At 42.4% G+C, this 22,522-nt stretch overlaps 1 protein-coding gene and 1 pseudogene across 1 annotated transcript in view; one reads left to right on the top strand and one right to left on the bottom strand.

Moving 5' to 3' along the window:
* Positions 1–1,570: 1,570 nt before the first annotated feature.
* Positions 1,571–22,522, bottom strand: part of LOC101979514 (cat eye syndrome critical region protein 2 homolog) — a 115,955-nt gene continuing 95,003 nt past the window's right edge. Inside the window, exons 11-19 of the mRNA XM_026788288.1 lie at positions 20,618–20,655; positions 20,443–20,534; positions 19,326–19,452; positions 18,267–18,655; positions 17,022–17,147; positions 16,012–16,840; positions 12,627–14,040; positions 8,919–9,030; positions 1,571–8,029 (exon numbers count right to left, since the gene is read on the bottom strand). Coding sequence (XP_026644089.1) covers positions 8,024–8,029; positions 8,919–9,030; positions 12,627–14,040; positions 16,012–16,840; positions 17,022–17,147; positions 18,267–18,655; positions 19,326–19,452; positions 20,443–20,534; positions 20,618–20,655 — 3,133 coding nt within the window. The 3' untranslated portion in view covers positions 1,571–8,023. The remainder of the gene's footprint in view (positions 8,030–8,918; positions 9,031–12,626; positions 14,041–16,011; positions 16,841–17,021; positions 17,148–18,266; positions 18,656–19,325; positions 19,453–20,442; positions 20,535–20,617; positions 20,656–22,522) is intronic.
* LOC113458044 lies at positions 2,094–7,557 on the top strand (annotated as a pseudogene).

The following is a 22,522-nucleotide window of genomic DNA, read 5'->3' as shown; positions in this document are numbered from 1 at the left end:
CAACTAATCTACATTTAAGTCCTAAGAAGTAAGTTTTGCTTTGTTGAAGATTTAATTGATACACATAACTGTTCTGCCTGTATGTGCACTGTGGAGGTCACAACTGAGCTCTGGGAACTGGAATTCCAGGCAGCTGTGAGTTGCCATCTGGATGTGTTGGGAGAGAAGCAAGTACTTCTAACCCTGAGTCATTCCTCCAGCCCCAGAGCTAAAATTTTAAACATCTGGGCTTTCTTTGGTTAGGAATTCTTGTACTATGAAGGTTTTCGGTGGAACATATATAAGTCAGAAACCTAAATTTCTGGTTTATTTTTAAAAAGTAGTAGAAGCAGCCGTCAGTATATAAAAGCCAGTGATGCAGCAGGGCTGGGCTTCTGGATAAGCCAGTGTCTTGCTACCTCACTCTGCAGCAACAGAAACATCACCAGAGACATCAATGTGATCGGCATGCCAGACCTGGTTTTCTAATGGTTTTCACTCTAAAGTTTGTTTCTGAAGGTACACAAACATGCAACCATCACACCAGAAAATGAGATGACATAGCATATTTTATAGAAGAAACACCCTATCTCCTATAAACATTCTCAGAACTGTTTTGTTGTTGCTTTTGGAAGAGGCCTTAGATTGTAGAGATGGCTCAGCAGATGAAAATCTTCGCTGGGCAGTGGTGACACAAGCCTTTAATCCCAGCACTGGGGAAGTAGAGGGAGAAGGATTGTTGAGTTCAAGGCTAGCTTAGTCTACAGAGCCAGTTCCAGGGCAGGCTCCAAAGCTACAGAGAAACCCTGTCTTAAACCCCCTCCCCCTGAAAGAAAATGCTTGAACGGAAACTCACATGAAAGTGAAGGAAGAGACTAAGAGACAAAGCCTTGCTGCAGAATCCTGTCCGGCCTCAAGTTTTCAGAGTCCAGGGATTATGGGTGGGCACATGTATGGTTGAATTTTTAAAATAGATGTATTTATTATGTATACAATATCCTGCCTCCATATATGCCTGCATGCCAGAAGAGGGCACCAGATCTCATTATGGATGGCTGAGTCACCATGTGGTTGCTGGGAATTGAACTCAGGACCTCTACAAGAGCACCTTAACCTTTGAGCCAACTCTCCAGCCCATATGGCTGAATTTTTTATGAAATGAGGATTACTTACAAATCTAGCAAGAATAAAAACAGGAGCTTTGGTCTAAGACTAAAGCTGATTAAAGAACCTAGCTACTTCACCAAAACGCTTTCCAGGAACTAGAAATAAAAACAACTGGGCCGAGTGGTGGCGCACGTCTTTAATCCCAGCAATCTGGAGGCAGAGGCAGGGGGACTTCTGTGAGTTCAAGGACAGCCTGGTGGTCTACAGAGCGAGTTCCAGGACAGGCTCCAAAGCTACAGAGAAACCTGTCGGGGAAAAAAAAAAACAAAACAAAAACCAAAAACCAAAATTGGGTTAGCTTAAGCTTTCCTTAGGCTTGCAGCTCCCTCCTCTGCACACTTGGATACCAGCACCAGCCATGTACTGTAGCTGGGCTGAGGCTCAAGGTGAGCACCACAGCCTAGCTGTTAAGGGTTTTCTCCGGGCCACGCCTAAGACTGAGGCCAGTTTTATTACTGTCTAAGCACTTAGACTGCATCTAAGGTTGCATCACTGTGAAAACTCTTGGCATCTAATTGAGATTAAAGTGGATGCTTTCAGGTGGTAGCACTGTGGCCTAGCTCAAAAACTGCTGGGAAAACAGCAGTCTGCCCTAAGGATAAAAGTGACACATGAAAACATACCAGGCACACACACATCAAAGCCTAATTTAACAATGTACTTTATATACAAAATAACCAGTTCATATGGAAATAAATCTACAGATCTCCAAAGATCAAAAAAGCTTTTTTAAAAAGTTCTTTCAAAAAATTATCCGACACACAATATCAAACTAACTACTGAGGTAATTGTCGCTCTCAATGAAACAGGAAACCAGCAGACCATGACAAAATATATACAATATAAAAATAAATACCATTCCCTTTCCAGTACTGGCCAGGACAGTTCATAGGGCATTCACTTTCACAGCACATGAATGTCTTATACTGTGTGCAGGCTGGAGGAGCATGGCTGGGGGCCCCCAGGAGCTGTCTACAAGTCAAGTGAGAAGTAGTCCCTGCTTAGAAAATGAAGGGACCAAGAGGTTACAGAATGAGGTGGAGTGAGGAAGCATTTCAATAAATTACTCAATATAGCTGTCCTCACTGAACCCCAAGGGGAGATGAGAGCAGCCAACTGAAGTCTAGACAGTAGAAGGCTCAATGTCCTACCTCACCCAAGTTATGTTTAACTAACAGGCAGAGAGAGATCAAGAGCAAAGCTGGTGTCAGTCTGTGAGTGTGGGACGCAGCCCATCTTCTCATCAGGAAGGGTCTACCTCAGGTCCTGAGGCTAAGGCCTTCTCACCAAGTCTCAATCACGCCTATCACATCTGTACTTTAGGGTGTGTATGTGTGATATATGAAAGGCCTGGAGCTAGACCAAGCAGGCCTTTCATTCTCTTTTCTGCCTGCCACACTTGGCTCACATCTGTACTAAATCAGTGTTGTAAATTCATGGGAGAAATGCCGCTGCATGGTGCACCCAACCGTCAAGTATCTTTGCCATAGTTGTTGACAAGAGCACCCACATTCCAGAAACCCTCAGAACTGGACACTCACTGATACAGAGAAGGAAACTTCACAACAGGTATATATAGGTATACAGGGAATCGGGCCAAGAAGTAACGAATTCTACAAGACCAAATAAGGTTATCTGAAACACTGAGGATATTGACACTTGTCTAGGACTTTGCCTTCCCATGGAATTTCAATGTGTGTGTGTTATTAGGGACTCAAGATAGGGCCTCGTGCATGCTGCACAGGAACTCTAACATTGAGCTATATCCCAACCCACTTTTTCACTTCTGAGACAGCATCATATTAAGTTGCCTAGGCTTGAACTTGTGATCCTCCTGCCCCAGCCTTTCAATAGTTGGGATTACAGATACATGCCATCAGACCTGCATTAGGTTTGTTTTATTTTGTAGTTCTGGGGATTGAACATATGGTCCTGCACATGCTAGGCAAGTGCTCTACCACAGACCTACATCCCCACTCCCCCAAATTAGGGCTTCAGAGCAGCATATCATTTATAAATTTGAACATTCATTAAAAGAAAAAGTTTGACCAAGTGCTATGGCTTGAAGTCTTGTTGGTGGAAAACATGGTGAGAATATATTGGGATTATCTGTGTATTTAAGGCTGCATTTAATATGCATACTTTTTGATGCCAGGAGACGTTAACACACACAACCATACAGCAAACAAATGCCATTGGACAATAACACCAACTGGGCAGTCAAGAGGAAGGCTAGAGAAATTGACATTTAAAGTTGCAATCCTATTGAGCCGAGGGGTGGAGACTACAGGTCTTAAAGTTTTCCATAGACAGTTTCATATAAGCACTAGCATGAGGTTCATCTTTTGAGAGCAGCTGGCCTGGGGCCTGGGCTCAGCGTGAACTGAAGTGCAGTTCACAGTCAGGTGTGCTACCAGTTGACCAAAAACCAATCTGACTCAGAAGGCAGAGTGGTTGTCTCTTTAAAATGAGATGGAAAGTTACAAGAATTAGAACCCTGCATATTTAGTCCTAATCTCCACACTTTTTAGTCAAGAGTTCCTGATATTTTTTTTTTCAAAGAAACAGGTTAGTTAACTTCTTGTTGCCTGCAAGATGTAGGGCTCCCAGCAGCTACTGCAGCACCACGCCCTCCTGTCTGCTGCCAAGCTCTCTGTCATGATAATGTACTGAATCTCTGAAGCTGTTATCAGCATGAAGCGCAGTTCAGTTTTCACTAGTGGTGCTTGCTATGTCTCTATAATGGGAGCTAAGATCCCTGGACTTCAATACCCCTCAAACCAAAAAGAGAACAACCTTTGGAAACCAGAGTACAAACAAACCTACATCTCAAAGAAAAGTCTCAATATTTGGTAAAAGTTTCTTCCATGTATATGATGGGAGACCCTCATACCTGACCTCACATCGTGGCAGCCTCGGTGTGGCTAATAGACTGCATCAAGTTGTTTTTGGACTACACCATCATATGCTATGAACTTTTATGGTTGGTGGTGACAGCTTTGAAGAGAAGAACGCAGAGCTGCAGTCGGAGCTGCAGATGTGTCCAAGCTGGTTTCATTAGCAGCAGAAAACAAAGCCTAAATGAACTGATTGCAAGACTGGAGTAAGAAAGAGCTAAAGAACCAAATCGTCTGACATCACTGAGGAAACGGAAAACTTCCTTGCAAGTAGATGCTCAAATATAAAGCATACATGAACAGATCTGAGCTTAATCCATCCAGTCTAGACCAGAAATTGACTGGTCCTGATGAAGAAATTGGTAGACTAGAACTAGAATGGGAAACAGTAAGAAAGGAGAATGCTCGACTACAGAATATTGCTGATAACCAAAAGTACTCCTCAGTTGCAGACACTGAGAAAATAAAACACGAAAAAAATGAACTGTAGCAGACCAGTAATAAATTATCTAAAGACCCAAAGGCTAAACAACGACAAATATGGATCAAGGAATAACAATATGCCAGAGGCAAAGAAACAATTGAAGTACAGTTGGCCGAATACCACACAAGCTGGCTAGAAAATTAAAGCTTATTCCCAAAGAAGCTGAGAATTCCAAAGGTTATGACTTTGAAAATTAAATTTAATCCTGAAGCTGGTGTCAAATGCCTTGTCAAATACAGGGATCAAGTGTAAGTACCTCTCCAAGAACTCTTGAATAAAACCAAAGAAATTAACAAAGCTCTAAATACAAAGATTAGTTTGGAGGATGCTTTAGAACAACTGAACATCATAAAGACAGAGCAAAAGTGTGAGGATGCTGAAGAAGAGGGTGGTGGACGAGAGCCTCAGTGAAGCCATGGATGAGTTACGGGCTGTCCAGGTGGAATACCAACTAGTTGTACTAACCTCAACTGAAGAAAGAAGAAAAGGGAGAAATAGCTTAAAGTGTCTTTTAGAGTTGATGTACCTACACATGTAGGTCTTTGGAAAAACAGATTGCTAAAACTAACAGAGAATATGAAAGAATGCATGTCTGAAAATCTGAAAATGTCTGATATTGGGAAATATCAGAAGACTGTAGAGAACTGGAGTAACGCTGCTGCTCTAGTTAAGGCTCCTGGTGAATGAAGATAGAGTAACGGTGACTACCTTGTATCTTATAGACACAACATTAGCCCAGAACTATGCTAACTTGGTAGATTAACTTTTCAAGTGTAACAGACCAGTTATTATAGTACATTAGTAAAGAAACAAACAAAAAAATCCCGCAGGGCTGCGGTTGGGGGAGACATATCTACCCATAAACCTTCTAAAAGGCTCTACTTTTCTTTCTGAATTTTTTCTTTCTTTTAGATCCTAAGGTTTCTAAGTTATGAATAAATCTGATAAAGGTTTAAGTCTAACACTAAGTCAAAGAATGCTTCCAATTATGCACAGCGATGTCCTCCTGGGGACTAGAGTTAGCATACTGACAAGGTCACAGTAACCAACAGATACAAGTCCTAGGCCGAGAGTGGACCTTTTAAGACACCCTTGCACACTACTTTCTAATTATTACATCTTGCAGAATCAGCATTTCCCACCGAAGACTCTAAATGAGATTATTAGCATCTGCTGAATACACCTAGGAGAGAAGAGCTGGAAGAAAAGTGAAAACAAAAGCTCTTGTCCGGCTCAAGTGGGTGAGGGTGATGGGCTCACACAAGAGCAGCATTGTATTGTTCTGGCTGCTCCAAGGTACCTAGCATTTAAAGACCAATAAAAGTTGGGAACTTATAGGACTAGAAACTACCAAATTCCCACAGAGGACACAACAGGCTCTTCTCACAGTGTTAGAACTTAATAAATACAGTAGTTCCATCTTCTATTTAATTTCTTAATAAACCAAGGGATAAAGGAACTCACCAATTCCTTGCTCCCCAATATTGTTCACAGCATTGCTTTAGAAACATGAAGAAGAGGTGAGGATGCACTCAGCTTAGTGACCTCTAGTTTTAGCACCTTGAAAGAGGTCTGATGGTTGCAGCATTCCCAGTGAAGAAGTTTCAGGCCTCTGCTGTAGTGGCAGACACAGAAGCAGCAGTAGGACCAAGCTGGCTCTTATTAGCTCAAAAGCAGACCAGAGCCACCCAACGAATCTGATTTCTTTACTCTTCTAATTTTGAACTCAAGCGTGTAGGTGTTGGGCCTCTGAATCACTGACTGTAAAACACCAACTACAACAAGCTTGTTGGAAAGAAAACTGCATGTATGCATGTGCTGTACTTGGAGACACTGTGTGGGTCAGCACCACCAGCAGGTTAGTAACCAGTACGTCTATCAGCAACGTTCAAGGGTCCAATCATCTCTATAATTTGGATGTTTCCAATTTCCTTCCCTTCCCTCCTCACATATTTGGCAGACTATTCTACATTTACTGGGAATGCTGGGACTTGAGAAAAATCTTCCATTAACCCCACCCACACCTAAACTTCTAAGAATCTGGGCAGATTAATATTTATAAAATATAGAGATCTCCATACCCCAAAGCATACTGTAAAATTATATTCTTTTAAAGAGACTTGCAACTCCAGGGCATTTCCCTTGGTTTATTCTGTGTGGGGTATTCAAAATTTTAAACATAGGTCCTAACTTTGGTGATATCTCAGCTAAAATAAAATACAGAAGGCTAAAGCAGAGAGAATCCAGTGTAATTCACTTCTAAATCCATTGTAACGTAATTTAATACTGTAAAATTGTTTCCTATCACAGACACAACAAATAATTTCCAAGAACTAGCCCTTGACAGCTACTTTAAATCAACATGATCAAGTCATAGTACTACGATTCTCTTAAAATGAATAAAAACTATACATACTGAAATAGACCTAAATTCAAATTTAAATCTATAGGATATACTTTCCTTATTCAAACCTGTGCAATATCTTTATTGAGACTAACATATATAACAAACCTGAGTAGTCACTTTCACAAAACACAGTTTGTGCTAGAAAGCCTGTGATACCTTCTAGACCACTGGCCTAAGAGGCCCATGAAGAAGCCACTTCATCTTGTAATAACTGGAGAGCCCAAGTTCCTGGTTTACAACTATCTGGTGGGGTTGGTGGGAAAATCAGGAAGAGACATGCTTTCCCAGATCCAGAACTTGGGCCAGAGGGAGAGCAGTCTGTCCTCTGGCTGAAACACCCAGTAGGCCACAAGACAGTACCTGCTAACCACTGAGAAAAGAATGCTAAGGAGGACAAATGCAGTAAGCAGTCTCTGAGGCTGGCTGGAAACAAGGTAGTGACATACATAAGCTGACACCTTTCAGATCTTTTCCAAGTTCCACAAGCATACAGTGTGACCTTACTATACATAGACAGAGACTACTCCAGTACTGTGTGCTATAGCGGGGGAAGGACTCCCAGCTCCTCCATGTGCCCACCTGACTGTCCCACTCTATATACAATACATTCACCCGGAAAAAAAAAAAAAAAAAAAGGAGGCAACAAGAAAATTCTGTAAACTGGCCCCAGCTCAAAAACATTAATACTACAAGTAGTCCCTTCCCCAAATATATACCTGAGATTAGCTGCTCATGAATATTTAAAAGCACCACTGCATCCTTACATGTACCCTCCACCCAAGTTTAAAGTGATTTTCCCTGAACAAGAGTCTTGAGATTTGGAGAAGCCAGCAAGGACTCCAAGTACACTTGCTCTTGCTAAGTACGTCAACTATGCAGGTGATCCCAGCCAAGGGCCCTGTGTCAGTCATTTACAAAGTGTGTATCTAAAGCCCGGGAGTTCAAGCTCTGAGGATGGTATGTTTCACAGAACAGGTGGAGGAGGACGGCAGAACAGAGGTGTACAACAATCATTCCTCCAAATCCTCCAAGACCTGTATGTCTTCATGTGCAGCTGTCCATTTCCTTGGGGATCATTTCCTCCTTGGACTAGCTCTGAAAAGTAATAAAAAATATTAAATTACATCAACTGGCTAACAATAACTAAGTAGGTAGGAAAAAAACCACACAGGCTTGCTTATACTGCTAGTTACCCCAACAAGCTATCCTGAGTCCTGGATCTCCTATTTGGACCCAGGCCCTGGTGCTTAGTAGTTGGTGGGGGGAACACAAAAGAAATTAAAAATACTCAGTGTAGTTGTGCATTTGTAAACCTAACACTTGGGAAGATGAAGGCAAGAGGACTAGAAGTTTAAGGTTACATAAGTGAATTTGCCCCCAAAACAAACAAAAACTACCAACCAAAATTCAACCCCCAACAAGTATATAACTCAGGAATAATTAGAGTTCTCAGCTAGGATTCATGAACCCCTGAGACAGAATCTCCAGCATCATAAAAACCCATGAACAACATAAAATTATTTAGCTCCTACTAAAAATAAACAACTCCTATTCTCAGAATAACGAGGTCAGGCACAGGTTGAACACCCAGACTTTTTTCTTTTAAGACAGGGTTTCCTTTGGCCTCGAATGATAGTTCAGAGGACCAGCATCACTCACATGGCAGCTCACAATGGTCTATAACTCCCTCTAAAGCCAGGCTGGCCTCAAAGTCACGAGAACTGCCTGCCTCTGTCTCCCAAGTACTGGGGTTAAAGGCATGCACCACTACACACCCCTGGGGGGAAAAAAAAACTTTTTAAGTTTAAATATAACAATTAAAAAGAGAGTCACATTCTGTGGCATTTTGGGCTTCAAGTTTTAGATTAAACCAACCAGTAAAGTCTATGCAAATATCCCAATATCAAGAAATCTGAATTCTGAAGTACCTTGGGGCCCAATCTGCATTATTCTGTATGCCTGCAGAGCAAGGAAATGCTCTTACCTGATCCAGAGGAAGTGTTGGGGGCTTATGTGGTGGCAGCTGTTCCGGTGACGCTGCAGGTGCCGGGGTCTTTGGGAATAAGGACTGTGACTGGACTGGATGCATGTGCATTCTACAGTCAGAAGAAAGGAACAGCTAAGTGTTAGTGAGGACCAACTAGAAGAACAGGTACTTGAGTTACAAAGGCAGTGCTGTAATCAACTAGCTGGTAAATTTGGAATCAACAATACTAGAACAAAATAGAACAAGCTTCCTGGGGTGATGTTTGTACCAAAGCCAAGTATACCACAGCATAAACACAGGGGTCAATGAACCAAACCCAACATTAGGTCTGGAGAACCGCCCTGAACTCTGAGAAAGAAGACAAAAACAGTCTTCTGTTTAAAATAAAATACAATAAAAATTTGTATAGAGATTAAACATACAAAATAAGCAAATAAATAAATACTGAGCCTAGACTAGATCTTGAAGCAGAAAGAAATCAAAAGAGAAAAAACAAATCTCTAAAAGATATTCCAAGGACACAGAGGTAGTTTAAGGATATGTAAGTGACCACCCTGTTTCTCCTTTGGTGTGGGACCTCCACTTTGAGACTGTGCTGCAGGGTAGTGTCCTGAGGCTCAGAATCATAAGGTACTTAATGGCTACTATGTAAGCTCCAGCAGTTTAAGTGACCCAGCCACTCGCTGAATAAGGTAACGAGCCAAGAGCTAGCATAGACAAGAATAATGGGCTAATATAAACCATAAGAGTTAATAAGAAGCCTGAGCTGAGCTAATGGGCCAATCAATTTATAACTAATGTAGACATCTGTGTGATTTCTTTGGGACTTAACGATGGAGGGAACCAGGCAGGAAAGAAAGAAACCTCATACAACAAATGGCGCCCACGTGGACAACTGCATCCACATAAAACCTGAGAGAGTTTGAAGAATAGAGTTAAGCATGGCTTATTGATAGCAGCACTTTCTCAGGTGGGCTCTGCTTGCTAGAGGCAAGTGCTCTCATTTAAGAGAGGCTTCCTGACTCAGCATTAGCTGCAAAACCCTGCAGCTCTTTTAAGAAGTCCTGCCACAAAACACTTAAATGGTGTGGATGAAAAGCTGGCCCAATGCTTTTTGGTGGTGGCAGGGACCTTGAAACGCCAGAGTTGTGGCAATAAACATGGCTACAGCTGAAACCTCTGCTATGAGGCTGGAATCTCAGAATGGGCTGGATCTAGCCGTCAAAGCCATGGCTTTAATCCTAGCCATATTGCCTAGCAAATTAAAGACTCGTGGTCAAAAAAAGAGAGATATACAGTAAAGAGAGATTCAAAGACAACCTCTAAATGGTTTACAGTATGTTAAAAATATATGCAGGCTTGGGAGAGAAAAAGGTTAAAGTCCTAAAAAGAAAAAAAGAGTAGTTGGGAGTGGTGGTGTACCCTTTAATCCTAACACTTGGGAGACAAAGGCAGGCAGACCCCTATGAATTCAAGGTGTGGTGGTATACATCTTTATTTTTTTTATTTATTTTTTGGTTTTTCGAGACAGGGTTTCTCTGTGGCTTTGGAGCCTGTCCTGGAAGTAGCTATGTAGACCAGGCTGGTCTCGAACTCACAGAGATCCGCCTGCCTCTGCCTCCCGAGTGCTGGGATTAAAGGCGTGCGCCACCACTGCCCGGCTTTTTTTTTATTTATTTTTTTTATTTTTTGGTTTACATCTTTAATCCCAACACTTGGGAGGCAGAGGTGGCAGATCTCTATAAATTCAAGGACAACCTGGTTTACAGAGTGAATTCCAGGATAGGCAAACGTACACAGAGAAACTGTCTCAAAAAGTCAAAAATTAAAAATAAAAGAAAAGATGTTTCACTTTTGTTTCCACAGAAAATGAAAGGCTATGGATTTATTCTGAGTTAAGAAAAATCAGGTTTGATCAAGGAAGGCCATTTGAGAAATCTCCGGTAGATACAAATTGCCCAGATGTCTGAGTTCTACATCCAGAACAGATTCAAGATGCTGCCTGAGATGATCAAGCCTCACAGGATACTCCAGCCAGGACTTGATCATAATTCTAAATTTTCTTTAGGTCCCCATAAGATTATCAGCGCTCCCAACCTGCAGGAAGTAGTCTGGAAAACTATGCCCTTCTTTCTTCCAAAAAATGGACAATGGGTATTTTCCTTTGTTTAGAATGTTGGTTACAATTGTTATGGCTAATGATCAGGAGAAAAGCTAAACAAAACATATTCAAGAAAAAGAAAAATGCAAAGAAAAACACAAGTAGTTACTTAGAAATGTACAGAACCAATAGGCAAGCTGAACAGTGGTGTACTTGGGTGGAAGTGGCTGGGGGATCTCTGAGTTTGAGGTCAGCTGGTGTATATATGGAGTTTTGGGCCACATAAGACCCTGCCTCATAAAGCAAAAACAAGCTGCAATGGTGGCACGCACCTATTATTCCCAGCATTTGGGAGACAGAGGCAATCAGTCCTCTGTGAATTCAGAGGCCACTAGGGTCTACATTGAGAATTCCAGACTGAGAGCTACACAGACAGATGCTGTCTGAAGAAAACTAAATACCTCCCCAACATAAAAACAAACAAAACAACTACACCATCTTCCCCAAATTAAAACAGTAGGGAAAATGTAAAAGATGAGAGCGAGTGACTGGCACACACCTAGGCACCAGGGAGGCTGAGGCAAGAAGACTGAGTTTCAGGCCAGCTGGGGATACCAAACAAAATCTTGTTTCAAACAAGCAGACAAAAACAACCACAAATGTAAAAGCGAGGAGAGCTTTTGATGGATGGCAGGGGCACAACCAACTTTTAAATTAAATGGCATAATGATTAGGCTTTATTATATTTTTTAAAAATTTATTTATTTATTATGTATACAAGTGTTCTGCCTGCATGCCAGAAGGTACCAAATCTCATTACAGATGGTTGTAAGTCATCATATGGTTGCTGGGAACGGAATTCAGGACCTCTGGGAAAGCAGCTAGTGTTCTTAACTGCTGAGCCATCTCTCCAGCTTGGCTTTACAATCTTTTAAGTAACTTTACTAGACTATCCTTCTCTTCTCTCTCTCATCTTGCTGACATTAATCATGACTTGTTCCACCTTAAAAAAACAAAACAAAACAAACCCAACAACAGGGGAGGAACTAAGTAAGAAGGAAAACTTTAACGACATATATTTAGGCTTCCTAAGGCAGACTCTCTTTACCCTGGTCAGTGCCAAGTTAACTAAACAGCAATGCTGACCAGACAGCCCATAGCTTTCCTGATAGGCCAGGCACAGTGCCGCACACCTGGAAATCCAGTTCTTAGGAGGCTGAGACAGGATAGTTCCCAACAGTTTGAGGCTAGCATGGGCTACACTGTGATCATTTGCTTCAAAAACAAACCCCCTAATCTATTTTTTTAAATAATGAACAATCCAATCATTTAAATACTAATTCATAGATCATGTAAATTCTTGATTTAGGTATCTACCACCAGTGCAAATGTTGATTCATTTTACCAGGGAAAGAAAACGGAAAAGACAAAAAAAAAAAAAAAAAAAAAAATCTCGTATGCCGTCAAAAAAAAAAAAAAAAAAAAAAAAAAAAAAGATCTAATCTCTATTAAGTCATAATTCACATCCTTTCTTTATCTTGGACAATTGTCTTTATTCCTAAAGCCACTGTTATTTTTTTCAGAGAAATTTAATGCAATCTTACCCCGATGGTCTGTGCATTTCTTGGAAAGGGCCTCTTATTCCGCTTCCAGTGCCAGTCTGCTCCATCACTGTAGACTGAAAGTGACCTAAGCCCTCTTCCTGACAGCGATAGAGGGGGCCCTCTGAAGAAAGGCCATTGGGCTGGGTGGCCACCGAATGGGGAGGTGGATGGGCAGCCACAGGGGATGGGTATGCCCTGGACTGGAAATGACTGGCAGGACGCTGAGGAGTGTACGGAGACCCTGTCTGCAGCATCACACTGTGGGGTGGGAAAGCAGGTGAACCAAAAGTCATTCCTGAATTCAGAGGTGGAGTTCCATAAAGATACTCATTGGTAGACAGTGAGCTCTGCCGCTTGGTAGCTGCATTATGGTTGTCCAGATCTAGAAATTCTTTGGGACTCTCTGGTCTCTCCACAGATTCATCCAGCTTTTCTTCCTCTGGACCAGGATTCTGTCCATCGGACAGGACAACCTTAGCAGCCACTGCATCCATTTGAGTTGGAGAAGTTAAGGCAGCATTTAGTGTCTCACAGCTTTGCAGAGTAGTAGACAAGGCATTCTTATCCGAGAAGAGGGGGCGTGGAGGGTGACTCCCTTGGGGTCCACTTGGGCTTCTCTGGGAAGGAAGAGATCTCTGCCAATCAGGAAAGCCCTGTGGACCTGTGTAGTAAGGAGTCCGCTGATAAGGGTGGTAGGAGGGCTGAGAAGACTGCTGGTAGGCATACCTCATTCCCTGCTGGGGGCGGTATTGGGGAAAGAGTCCAGGATGGGGACTGTTAGGCTGGAAGCCCCTGGGAGAGAAGGGCTGAGGGTGTGATCCTGGGGACTTTCCTCCCATCATAGAGCCCAAGCCTTGCAGACCTGGATTCATATGGTAATGTGCAGCTGAATTAGAGTATTCTAGGCCAGGCATGTACAAGGGGGAAAACTGATTTACACTGCCTGTCATCAAATTGGGATCTGTGCAAGGAGGTGTAGTTGCATTCTGTCCTGTACATGGCATGGTTTCCTGCAGTGTTTTACCCCTGGGGCAGAGTGGTTTTTCTGAACTACTGCCACCAAGGCCCTTCCCCTCTGACCTACAAGGAGATGCTTCATCAACAACCCCATTTTCGGGTAGAGTTCCTCTGTCTGCCACGATGGAGAGGTCTCTCAAACAACCTTGCACAGTTGGGCTGGTGTAGCTATTGTCCAAAGGCCATGTGTTCTTGCTCTTTGATGCTTTATAGTTGTCTGCAGTTTCTGAAGCATCACTTTTGAGTTCTGGGCCCTCTGTTTCTCTTTCTTGTGGTGAGCTTTGCCTGGTACAATTGGCTTGCAGGGGAGGTGTCAGGTGAGGTAGCTGTTTGAGGTATACCCCCTCTGAAGCACAAGCATTTGCTGTTTTCTCTTCGGGCCCAGGCAAAGGTTCTGCTGGGGAGGAAAAGAACCAAACAGTAAATTAGCAGTTGGACTAGCAACATCCAAGAACAGAGTAATAGAGAGAACATGGTGAACATTCAGATGAACAGGGTCAAGGCTGAGATGATATTTGACAATGTAAACCTCAGCTAAACACTGCGATACAGCTAGTCTTGAAAGGTTTCACAATACTGGGAGAGGGGGGTCCTGCAGATTCTCTTTTGTAGGCAGAACAAACCACAACTATGTTACCCAAAATGCACACGTTTTGGCCTCTCCTGTATTGTCAACACTCAAGACTAGAAAAGATGCCATGACATTTAAATCTGAGTTAAAGATCTAGTATTTCACATGGAATTTTCAACACCTACCATGAAAGTCCAAGTGATTACATCCCTTACCAAATACCGCACAAAAATCACACTATATACTGGACATAGTATATTCTTCCTCTCCTTCAGTTTTATCTTTATGGCTTTTAGGCAGTATCGAGGAACTGCTTCATCCTTTACTAGACTTCACAGTTCTTCAATGTTATGTATTAGAGACAGATGGCAATAATTAGACAACTGTAAACTAAGATACTGGGCAGAGTCTTAGGGACAACAGACATGCAAGGCTGTCGCTCTGCCAAATTTTCTCAATTATTCATGAAAAGTGTAACTTTTTCTTCCATCTTTCTTTCTTTCTTTCTTCCTTTCTTTCTTTCCTTCCTTCTTTCCTTCCTTTCTTCCTTCTTTCGTTCGTTCGTTATTAAAGACAGGGTTTCTCTGTATTGGCAAGCACCAGCTATCCTGGAACTCACTTTGTAGACCAGGCTGGCCTTAAACTCAGATCTACCTGCCTCTGCCTCCTGAGTACTGGGATTAAAGGTGTACACCCCCACTGCCTGGCTCTTCTCTAAGAAAGCTTTTCTTAACATCCCTCCTCTCAATATGTAGGGGTCCTTAATCTTTCTCTAAAGTTTCCGTGCCCACTATACTGCTGCTTGTTGCCGTGTGTCTGATTTCCACACCAGCTTAAATAACATGGACTTTCCCATTTTTCTTCTTTGGGCAGCACCTGAAGCGTCAAGCTAGGCTGCCCCGTGGTTTCTCTTTAAACAATAAAATTATCCTTGAACTCAAAACAAAACAACACAAACACACACATACTGAGACTGGGCATGGTGGTACAGGCCTATGATCCCAGCACTTGGGAAACGGAGTATGAGAGGATCCTGAGTTAAGTATAGCAAGAGACCAGACTAGGACAATCAAGATGGCCCATCCAGTATGGCACATGCTGCCAAGCCTGAGAACCAGAGTGCAGTCCCTGGACTCACAGCAGGAGAAAACTAACTCCTACAAGTTTACCCCCCCCAATCAAAAACAAAACAAATACAAGGATACTGGTAACAGCTCATACAAAGGTATGTTCTAATTAAATGAGCTTACATAAAAAAAAGGTCTAAAAAGAGGCTGGGCATGGTGGTGTAAACCTTTGATCCCAGCACTGGAAGGCAGAGGCAGAGGGAATCTCTGTGAGCTTGAAAACAGTCTACAAATTCACTAAGTACCAAGACAGCCAGAGCCAAAGAAAAAAGTTCCTAAAAGAACTTTTTTGGCTGGGCGATGGTGGCGCACGCCTTTAATCCCAGCACTTGGGAGGCAGAGGCAGGCGGATCTCTGTGAGTTCGAGACCAGCCTGGTCTTACAGAGCTAGTGCCAGGACAGGCTCCAAAGCCACAGAGAAACCCTGTCTCGAAAAACCAAAAAAAAAAAAAAAAAAAAAAAAACTTTTTTGGCTGTATAACCATTAATTATGCTCTTGATACTGCTAGAGCTAAAGGACTTCAATTATTCAAACAAGTAGTTTATGGGAGAGGTTTGGTACTACTTTACGTTATCTTCATATTCTCTATAAAAAAAAATGAACTGATTCATGAATTGACACACACAAAAAAGGACAGGGAGAGAGGGAAAAAAAGGCATTGTAAATTACCTTGGTCATTCTCAGTCTCTTGTGTTTCACTGATATCCTGTGTACTTCCAGGATTGTCTAAAGTAGACTTGGGGGCTGACAAGCATACGGATGCTGAATGAGTTACCTGTGAAAAGGGACCAGGTAACTGAGGAGGAGTGGGCTGGCGGGGGTGGTAAGGCACACCTGGGGGACAGACTCGGGAGGAGAGCTGTTGCATGGCGATCATTTCAGGGCTGTCCATCATGGATTCCCCTCCTTGTACCCCCCGGAGGGCCTGGGAGGGTCCCCCGAACAGAGGACTTGGTGCTGGAGCTGGAGGTGGCTGCAACCGATGTCCAGCAGACTTACAGGGTGGTTGCATATACCCCGAGGAAGGAACTCCATGAGGTAGAAAGCTTGACTGTTTAGTCCACTGGTTTGATGGGATAGGTGGTCTCATCACATGACCAAGGGTATGAGGGTGGTGAGAGGGTCCTGGCCCCAGGTGAGGCTTCTCATCTGACCCCAAACGTCCTGAGTTTGTAACACCATGGTTCCCATTCCAAACAGCAGGGTGTACTCGATTCAGGTACTTATATGAATGATAAATATGACCAGGAGGAATTTCTGAGCTTTCAGGGAAGTCTGGGGGTCGGGCTGACGTTCCACCATGCCTAGAAGGAATAAATCCTGCCTGGAATGGAGCTGGTGGATATATGTTTCCATCTTGACTGGGACAATTCATCTGCCCAAGCTGCAAGGAGGGGGGATGTGATCCCATACTGGAAAGGTGAGTCAGGCCCCCACACATCTTCTCTTTAGAAGCACTGAGTCGGGTTCCACGGTGGTTACTTATTCCAATGGGAGGCTGGCAACAGAAAAGGTAAGAAACATCATCAATCAGTAACAGAACAAGACAGAAAAATGCTTCACCTACTGCAACAGGTTTTTCAGTAGAGGAGAGGCTGAATTTTACATAATGAGAGAAGAGACTGTGTCTCAATCATGCCTGCAAATCCTTCCCAGCTGTCTTTTGGCAGACTGCTTACCTGTACAGCAAAGGGTGGGTGCTGCAAGGCATCTCCTGGGGGTACCTCTGGGACTCGAGAGGAGCCATATAAGTTGGTGGAATCTGATCCTTGAAGAGAGCCAAATGTTCCTGGTGCTGCTGTCTGCTGGAGGCAGTAAAGCAGAAGAGGCAGATGAGGAAAGATAGTCATCAAGGAGAGCAAAGGATTCCCTAAGAATTGATACTGATGTAACCCTGCTGCTAGGAATAGCGCCAATCTTAAAGTTCCTTCTCTTGCCAGGAAAAAAAAAAAAAAAGAGAAGAAAAAAAAAAATCACCTTTCCCCCACTCACTCACTCACTCACTCACTCACTCACTCACTCATTTATACATTTTAGAAATAGGGTTTCCTGAAGCCAGACTGTTCTCAAACTTGCTGTGTAGCAGACCGAGGATAACTTTGAACTTCTGGTACTGCTGTCTCCATCCATCTCTTAAGTGCTAGAAAGACGCTTAACCTAGTAGGACAGACTTTTCAGCAGAGAAGAAGTTGAGTTAAATTTAACATGGGAAAAGCCCTCGCTTGGTGCACACATTACAGGTTCACACCATCATATCCATTATTATGCTGTGCTGGGGATCAACCACAAGACTTCATGCATGCTAGGTAAGCATTCTACCAACTGGGCTATAGCCCCAGTTCCTCATAATGAAACTGAAATATTTCAGACTCAAATTCAGTCTTGTAGAGCAGCCCGCAATACAGGTAAGAATCAGGCCTTTCTGATCCCAAGTTTTTTCCCACTTGGAGAATACATGATTCAAAGGACTAAGAGCAAAGAGGGTCTAAATGACCAAGGGGAATAGGGTATATATGAGAAAAAGTCTTATTTGTGGTGTGACAGGAAGATCAGGAGTTCAAGGTCAGCCTTAGTCTCCATTACAATAGCAAGACCCTGTCTCCAAGACCAAAATAAACCATCTATGGCAGTGACCCCAGAGGTGTCAAATGACCCCTTTTAGAAGGGTCGCATATCAGATATCATGCACATCAGATGGCTACATCATGACTCATAACAATACAAAAATTAGTTATATGGTATCAATGAAAATAATTTTATGGTTTGGGGTCACAACATGATGAACTGTATTAAATGGTTGCAGCATTAAGAAGGTTGAGAACCACTGGTTTATACTTATATGAAGACCATACAAGTTACTAGCCCTGCGATTTCTATACTGACTGGCTTGGAGACAATACTATGGAAGGTAAGTTTTTTCTTACCATCTGGTTTAAAGGGGGTGCCTGACTAGGCACCCTGCCACAGTGTGGGGGGCGGGAAAAGCCTTGGACATTTGATGTGCCCACCTCTGGAGGGAGCTGTACAGAGCTGCTGCTCTGACCATCCCTTGAGGAGGCAGCTCGGCGTGCAGGGGGCAATGATTTTCCTCCATTCTCCACCGGTGGTTGTTTCCTGCTGGGCCCTTCTGAGTCTCTAGAGCGGGTCCAAACATGGCTTCCACTACTTCGACTAGCTCGACTCCTTCTTTTTTCCCGTTTTTCATCCTCTCTGACCCAAAATTCCTCATCCGTGTCTCCATCTTCACCAGGGAAATGCTTTGTCATGGCCCGATGGAAACACCGCTCCAAATTATCAGACATCTTGGTATACTCTAGAAGGCAGACACAAGGACTGATCTCCAGGTACATATTTTACTAGTTATAAAAGATAATTATTGACAATAATAATGAAAGCTGCTGTGCTAAAGTCTGATTTTATTTTACCTCTGGAGACTATTATACCGTAAACTATGGACACAAAGATGAGGATTTAGTTTCTGCTTAAGTATTCTGCTCAATGCTGAAGATGTGTAACATAAAGGTGACTCTAGTACATTACCTCAAATAAGCAAAAATTTAATTCTTTTAGGCCAAGTTACTAAAATTACTAAATATTATAATTGGACTTTCTTTGGTTTTTAGTCTACAGTATTTGGGTTGAAAGACAAACAGCACCAAATGTCAGGATCATTAGAAAGCTATGATGCCATTTTTCAAAATGATTTAAGAGCAGGAGCCCAGGGATACAGCTCAGTGGTAGACTGCTTACTGAGCGTTCAGGAAGCATTAGACTCCATCTCCTGTACAAACAAAATAGCATGAGTTCAATCTTGTCTGAAGCCAAGAGACCAGACATCTGCTAGACTCTGTTTATCCAGAAGGCTGGCTCAGATTCCCTGGTTTACAAAACTCGAATAACACATCCCCTGGCTTTTAGTATACATTCTGTTAGTAGTCTGAAGGCAAAATATGAAACCCAGCAAAAAGGCCGTCACAACCTACCACTACTGTCCCCATTGTATTTTCGACAATTCCTGAACATGGTCTTCATGTCATTTACAAATTCCTCCTTGGTACAATATAAACCTGCATTTAATTTCTTCTCCATGCTTGAAATATCCATGGGGATCTAAAATAGGACATAATACTTTAATTAAAACATGCTATAAAAGGCCAGTGGCGCATGCCTTCATCCCAGCACTTGGGAGGCAGAGGAAGTGGATCTCAGCCTGGTCTACAAAGTGAGTTTCAGGATACCCAGGACTGTAACAAAGAAACCTGGTCTCAAAAAGACAAAACAAAGAAACAAACAATCAAACAAACAAAAAACATGCTCGAAAGGACACAGTGGCTATAATTCCAGTACTGAAAGTCAGAAGTGACACAAGTTTTAAGATAGTCTGTGCTACATACTGAGTTCCAGGCCAGCCTTGGTAACAGAGTGAAGCCTTGTCTTAAAACAAAAAAAAAACCAAGAAGTTACACATCACCCCTAGGAGGAAAAGGAATCCTGGCATTTTAACTTCTCAAAAACTTGGTATAACCGAGAGTATTGGCACATATGTTCAATCCCACCACCTAGGAGGCAGAGGCAGAAAAACCTTTCAGAGTTTGAAGTTAGCCTGGTCTACATAGTGAATTTCAAACCAGCCAAAAAGTCATGGTACTGTCTTAAAATGAAACTAATACAAATCCAACAAAAAGTTGTATATGTGTGTATCCCAAATTTAAGGAGGATATAAAAGCAAGAGAGAAAACAAAACAAAACAAAATTTAAAAACCCCAATAATGTTTTAGTTTGGATATGAATTGACCTCACAGATCTTTGAGTTTAAATCTTCCAAGCTATGCTTGGTTTTCTAGGCTGTGGAAGCTTTGGGAGTTGGGCCTAGTTAGAGGGATTGGGGCACTGTGGGCTGGTTCTTATTAATTATACCCTGTACAAGTTCAGGCCCTAAGTTCATGAACAAGCTTGTAGCACCATGGACAGAGCTGCCTGCTACCCTGCACTCTACCCTTTGAACTGTGAGCCAAAAGAGGTACTTGGTCACTACGATAGAAAATGATTAATATAAAACCCAAGCAAGATACACATGCTTAAGTACAATTTAAAAGATACCTTAATAATCTGGTAATAGTTTGGGGCATAAGATTCATCCACAGGTTCCAAGAAAGGCCAGGAATCCTTGTGAGCCTTTACCACATCTAGAACTGAAAGTAAAAGAGAATATAACTGACATTTTCCAATGAAAAGATGTTTATCAGAAATACAAAAGCCGAGAACAGTAACTAACCTTTATACATGGCAGTGAAATCGTCGTCCAGCTCAAAGCTGTGAACCACAAACAAGACATTAGTAACTCTGGCCACCAAACAGATTGAGAAGAGTGTTATTTACTCCCCTTAGGTAGCCTAACACTGATACCACTCACTGGAAAAAACATGAGGGTGGGAATGGTGATCGTAGCAAAAAAGAGGACTATTAGATTCTCCATCTATAAAATGAAGAATTGGCCTAAATTATCCATAACTTTATTAGAACTTTTTAACTAACCAGAATTTTTATATTTATTTTTATGAAGACAGGTTATTGTTATAGAGTACGGACTGACTCAAATTTCAGATTCTGCAACAGTCTCTAGAGGAATGCATTACTCAGTGGTGGCGCATGCCTTTAATCCCAGCACTGGGGAGGCAGAGGCAGGTGGATCTCTGTGAGTTCGAAACCAGCCTGGTCTACAAGAGCTAGTTCCAGGACAGGCTCCAAAACCACAGAGAAACCCTGTCTCGAAAAACAAAACAAAACAAAACAAAACAAAACAAAAAAAAAAAAAAGAAAGAAAGAAATGCATTACCACTCCTGGTGGAAAATAACTATTTTCTTTTTCTTGAGATAGACCCTATCTGTCCCGCTATGCCCTATCTAGACCAGGCAGGCCAGGAACTCAATAGATCTACCAAATGGTGGGATTAAAAGCATGCACCACCACACCCAGCTGATTGGTTTTCCCTTTTGAACCTTGCATATCCCCTGCCATGGTTCTATTCTGGCCAATGTTCACCCTAGAAATTGCTGAGTATTGTTATGTAACACTATACCTGGCAAAAAGTAAATATCTTAAACAGTAAAATGCTCACTGAACATGGTGGTGCACTTTTGCAATCCCGGCACTGGGAAAGCTGAGGCAGCAGGATGGCAAGTTCGAGTCTTGAATCCTAAGTTTGAGCTGTAGCTTAGTGCTACAGCACTTCCCTAGCATGCCTAAAGTCCTGGGGGTTCAATTTCCAGCACCGTGAAACAGAGCCATGTAAGATGGTCTACATACTTCTAAGAAGCAATTCCCCATTAATAATACATTCTGGTGTTATTGAAAAGTTGGGGTAATAAGAGCTTTGTTAAAATGATTAGGGAAGCCGGGCGATGGTGGCGCACGCCTTTAATCCCAGCACTCGGGAGGCAGAGGCAGGCGGATCTCTGTGAGTTCGAGACCAGCCTGGTCTACAGAGCTAGTTCCAGGACAGGCTCCAAAGCCACAGAGAAACCCTGTCTCGAAAAACAAAAAAAAAAAAAAAAAAAAAAAACAAACAAAAAAAATGATTAGGGAAGAGATTCATTAAAGGGTGTGTGTATTTGGGGGGGGGACACAGACAGCAAGACAGTATAATTTACTATTCTCTTCCTTCCTCTCCCTCCGTCTCTCTTTGTAATAGCCCTAGCTGTCCTGTGAAACTCACTCTGTAGACCTACATGCCTTTGCCTCTCGAGTGCTGGGACAGAAGTATGTGCCACCGCACCCAGAACCATGCTTTCTTAACAGTAAAATAGTGAAGGCCACCGCCCCCTACATAGGCCTGTTACAAGAAATAAACGAGATAGTAATTTTATAAAACTAAGAATTTTATTTTGTTTGTTTTGTTTTTGAGTTAAGGTTTCTGTGTCTACAGGAGTGTACATACACTCAGAGGTCAGAACCCCCTGGAGCTAAAGGTCACTCCAGTGACCCTGAAAGATAATAAGTGAGCCATTTCCAGAAATGCTTTTTAAAAATTACACTATTTTATTGTATACATGCACCTCATGAGTGCATCATAGTCCATGTGTGGGGGTCAGAGGACAATCTGCCACCTCTCCCTCCACTATGTGGATCCCAAGGATCCAACTCAGATCATCAGGCTTAGCAGCAAGTGCTTTCAGAAAG

The sequence above is a fragment of the Microtus ochrogaster genome, unplaced genomic scaffold (genome assembly GCF_000317375.1).
Source record: "Microtus ochrogaster isolate Prairie Vole_2 unplaced genomic scaffold, MicOch1.0 UNK1, whole genome shotgun sequence".
In the NCBI taxonomy this organism is placed as follows: domain Eukaryota; kingdom Metazoa; phylum Chordata; class Mammalia; order Rodentia; family Cricetidae; genus Microtus; species Microtus ochrogaster.
The sequence above is the reverse complement of the archived record's forward strand: the minus strand, read 5'-3'. Positions and strand labels throughout refer to the sequence as shown.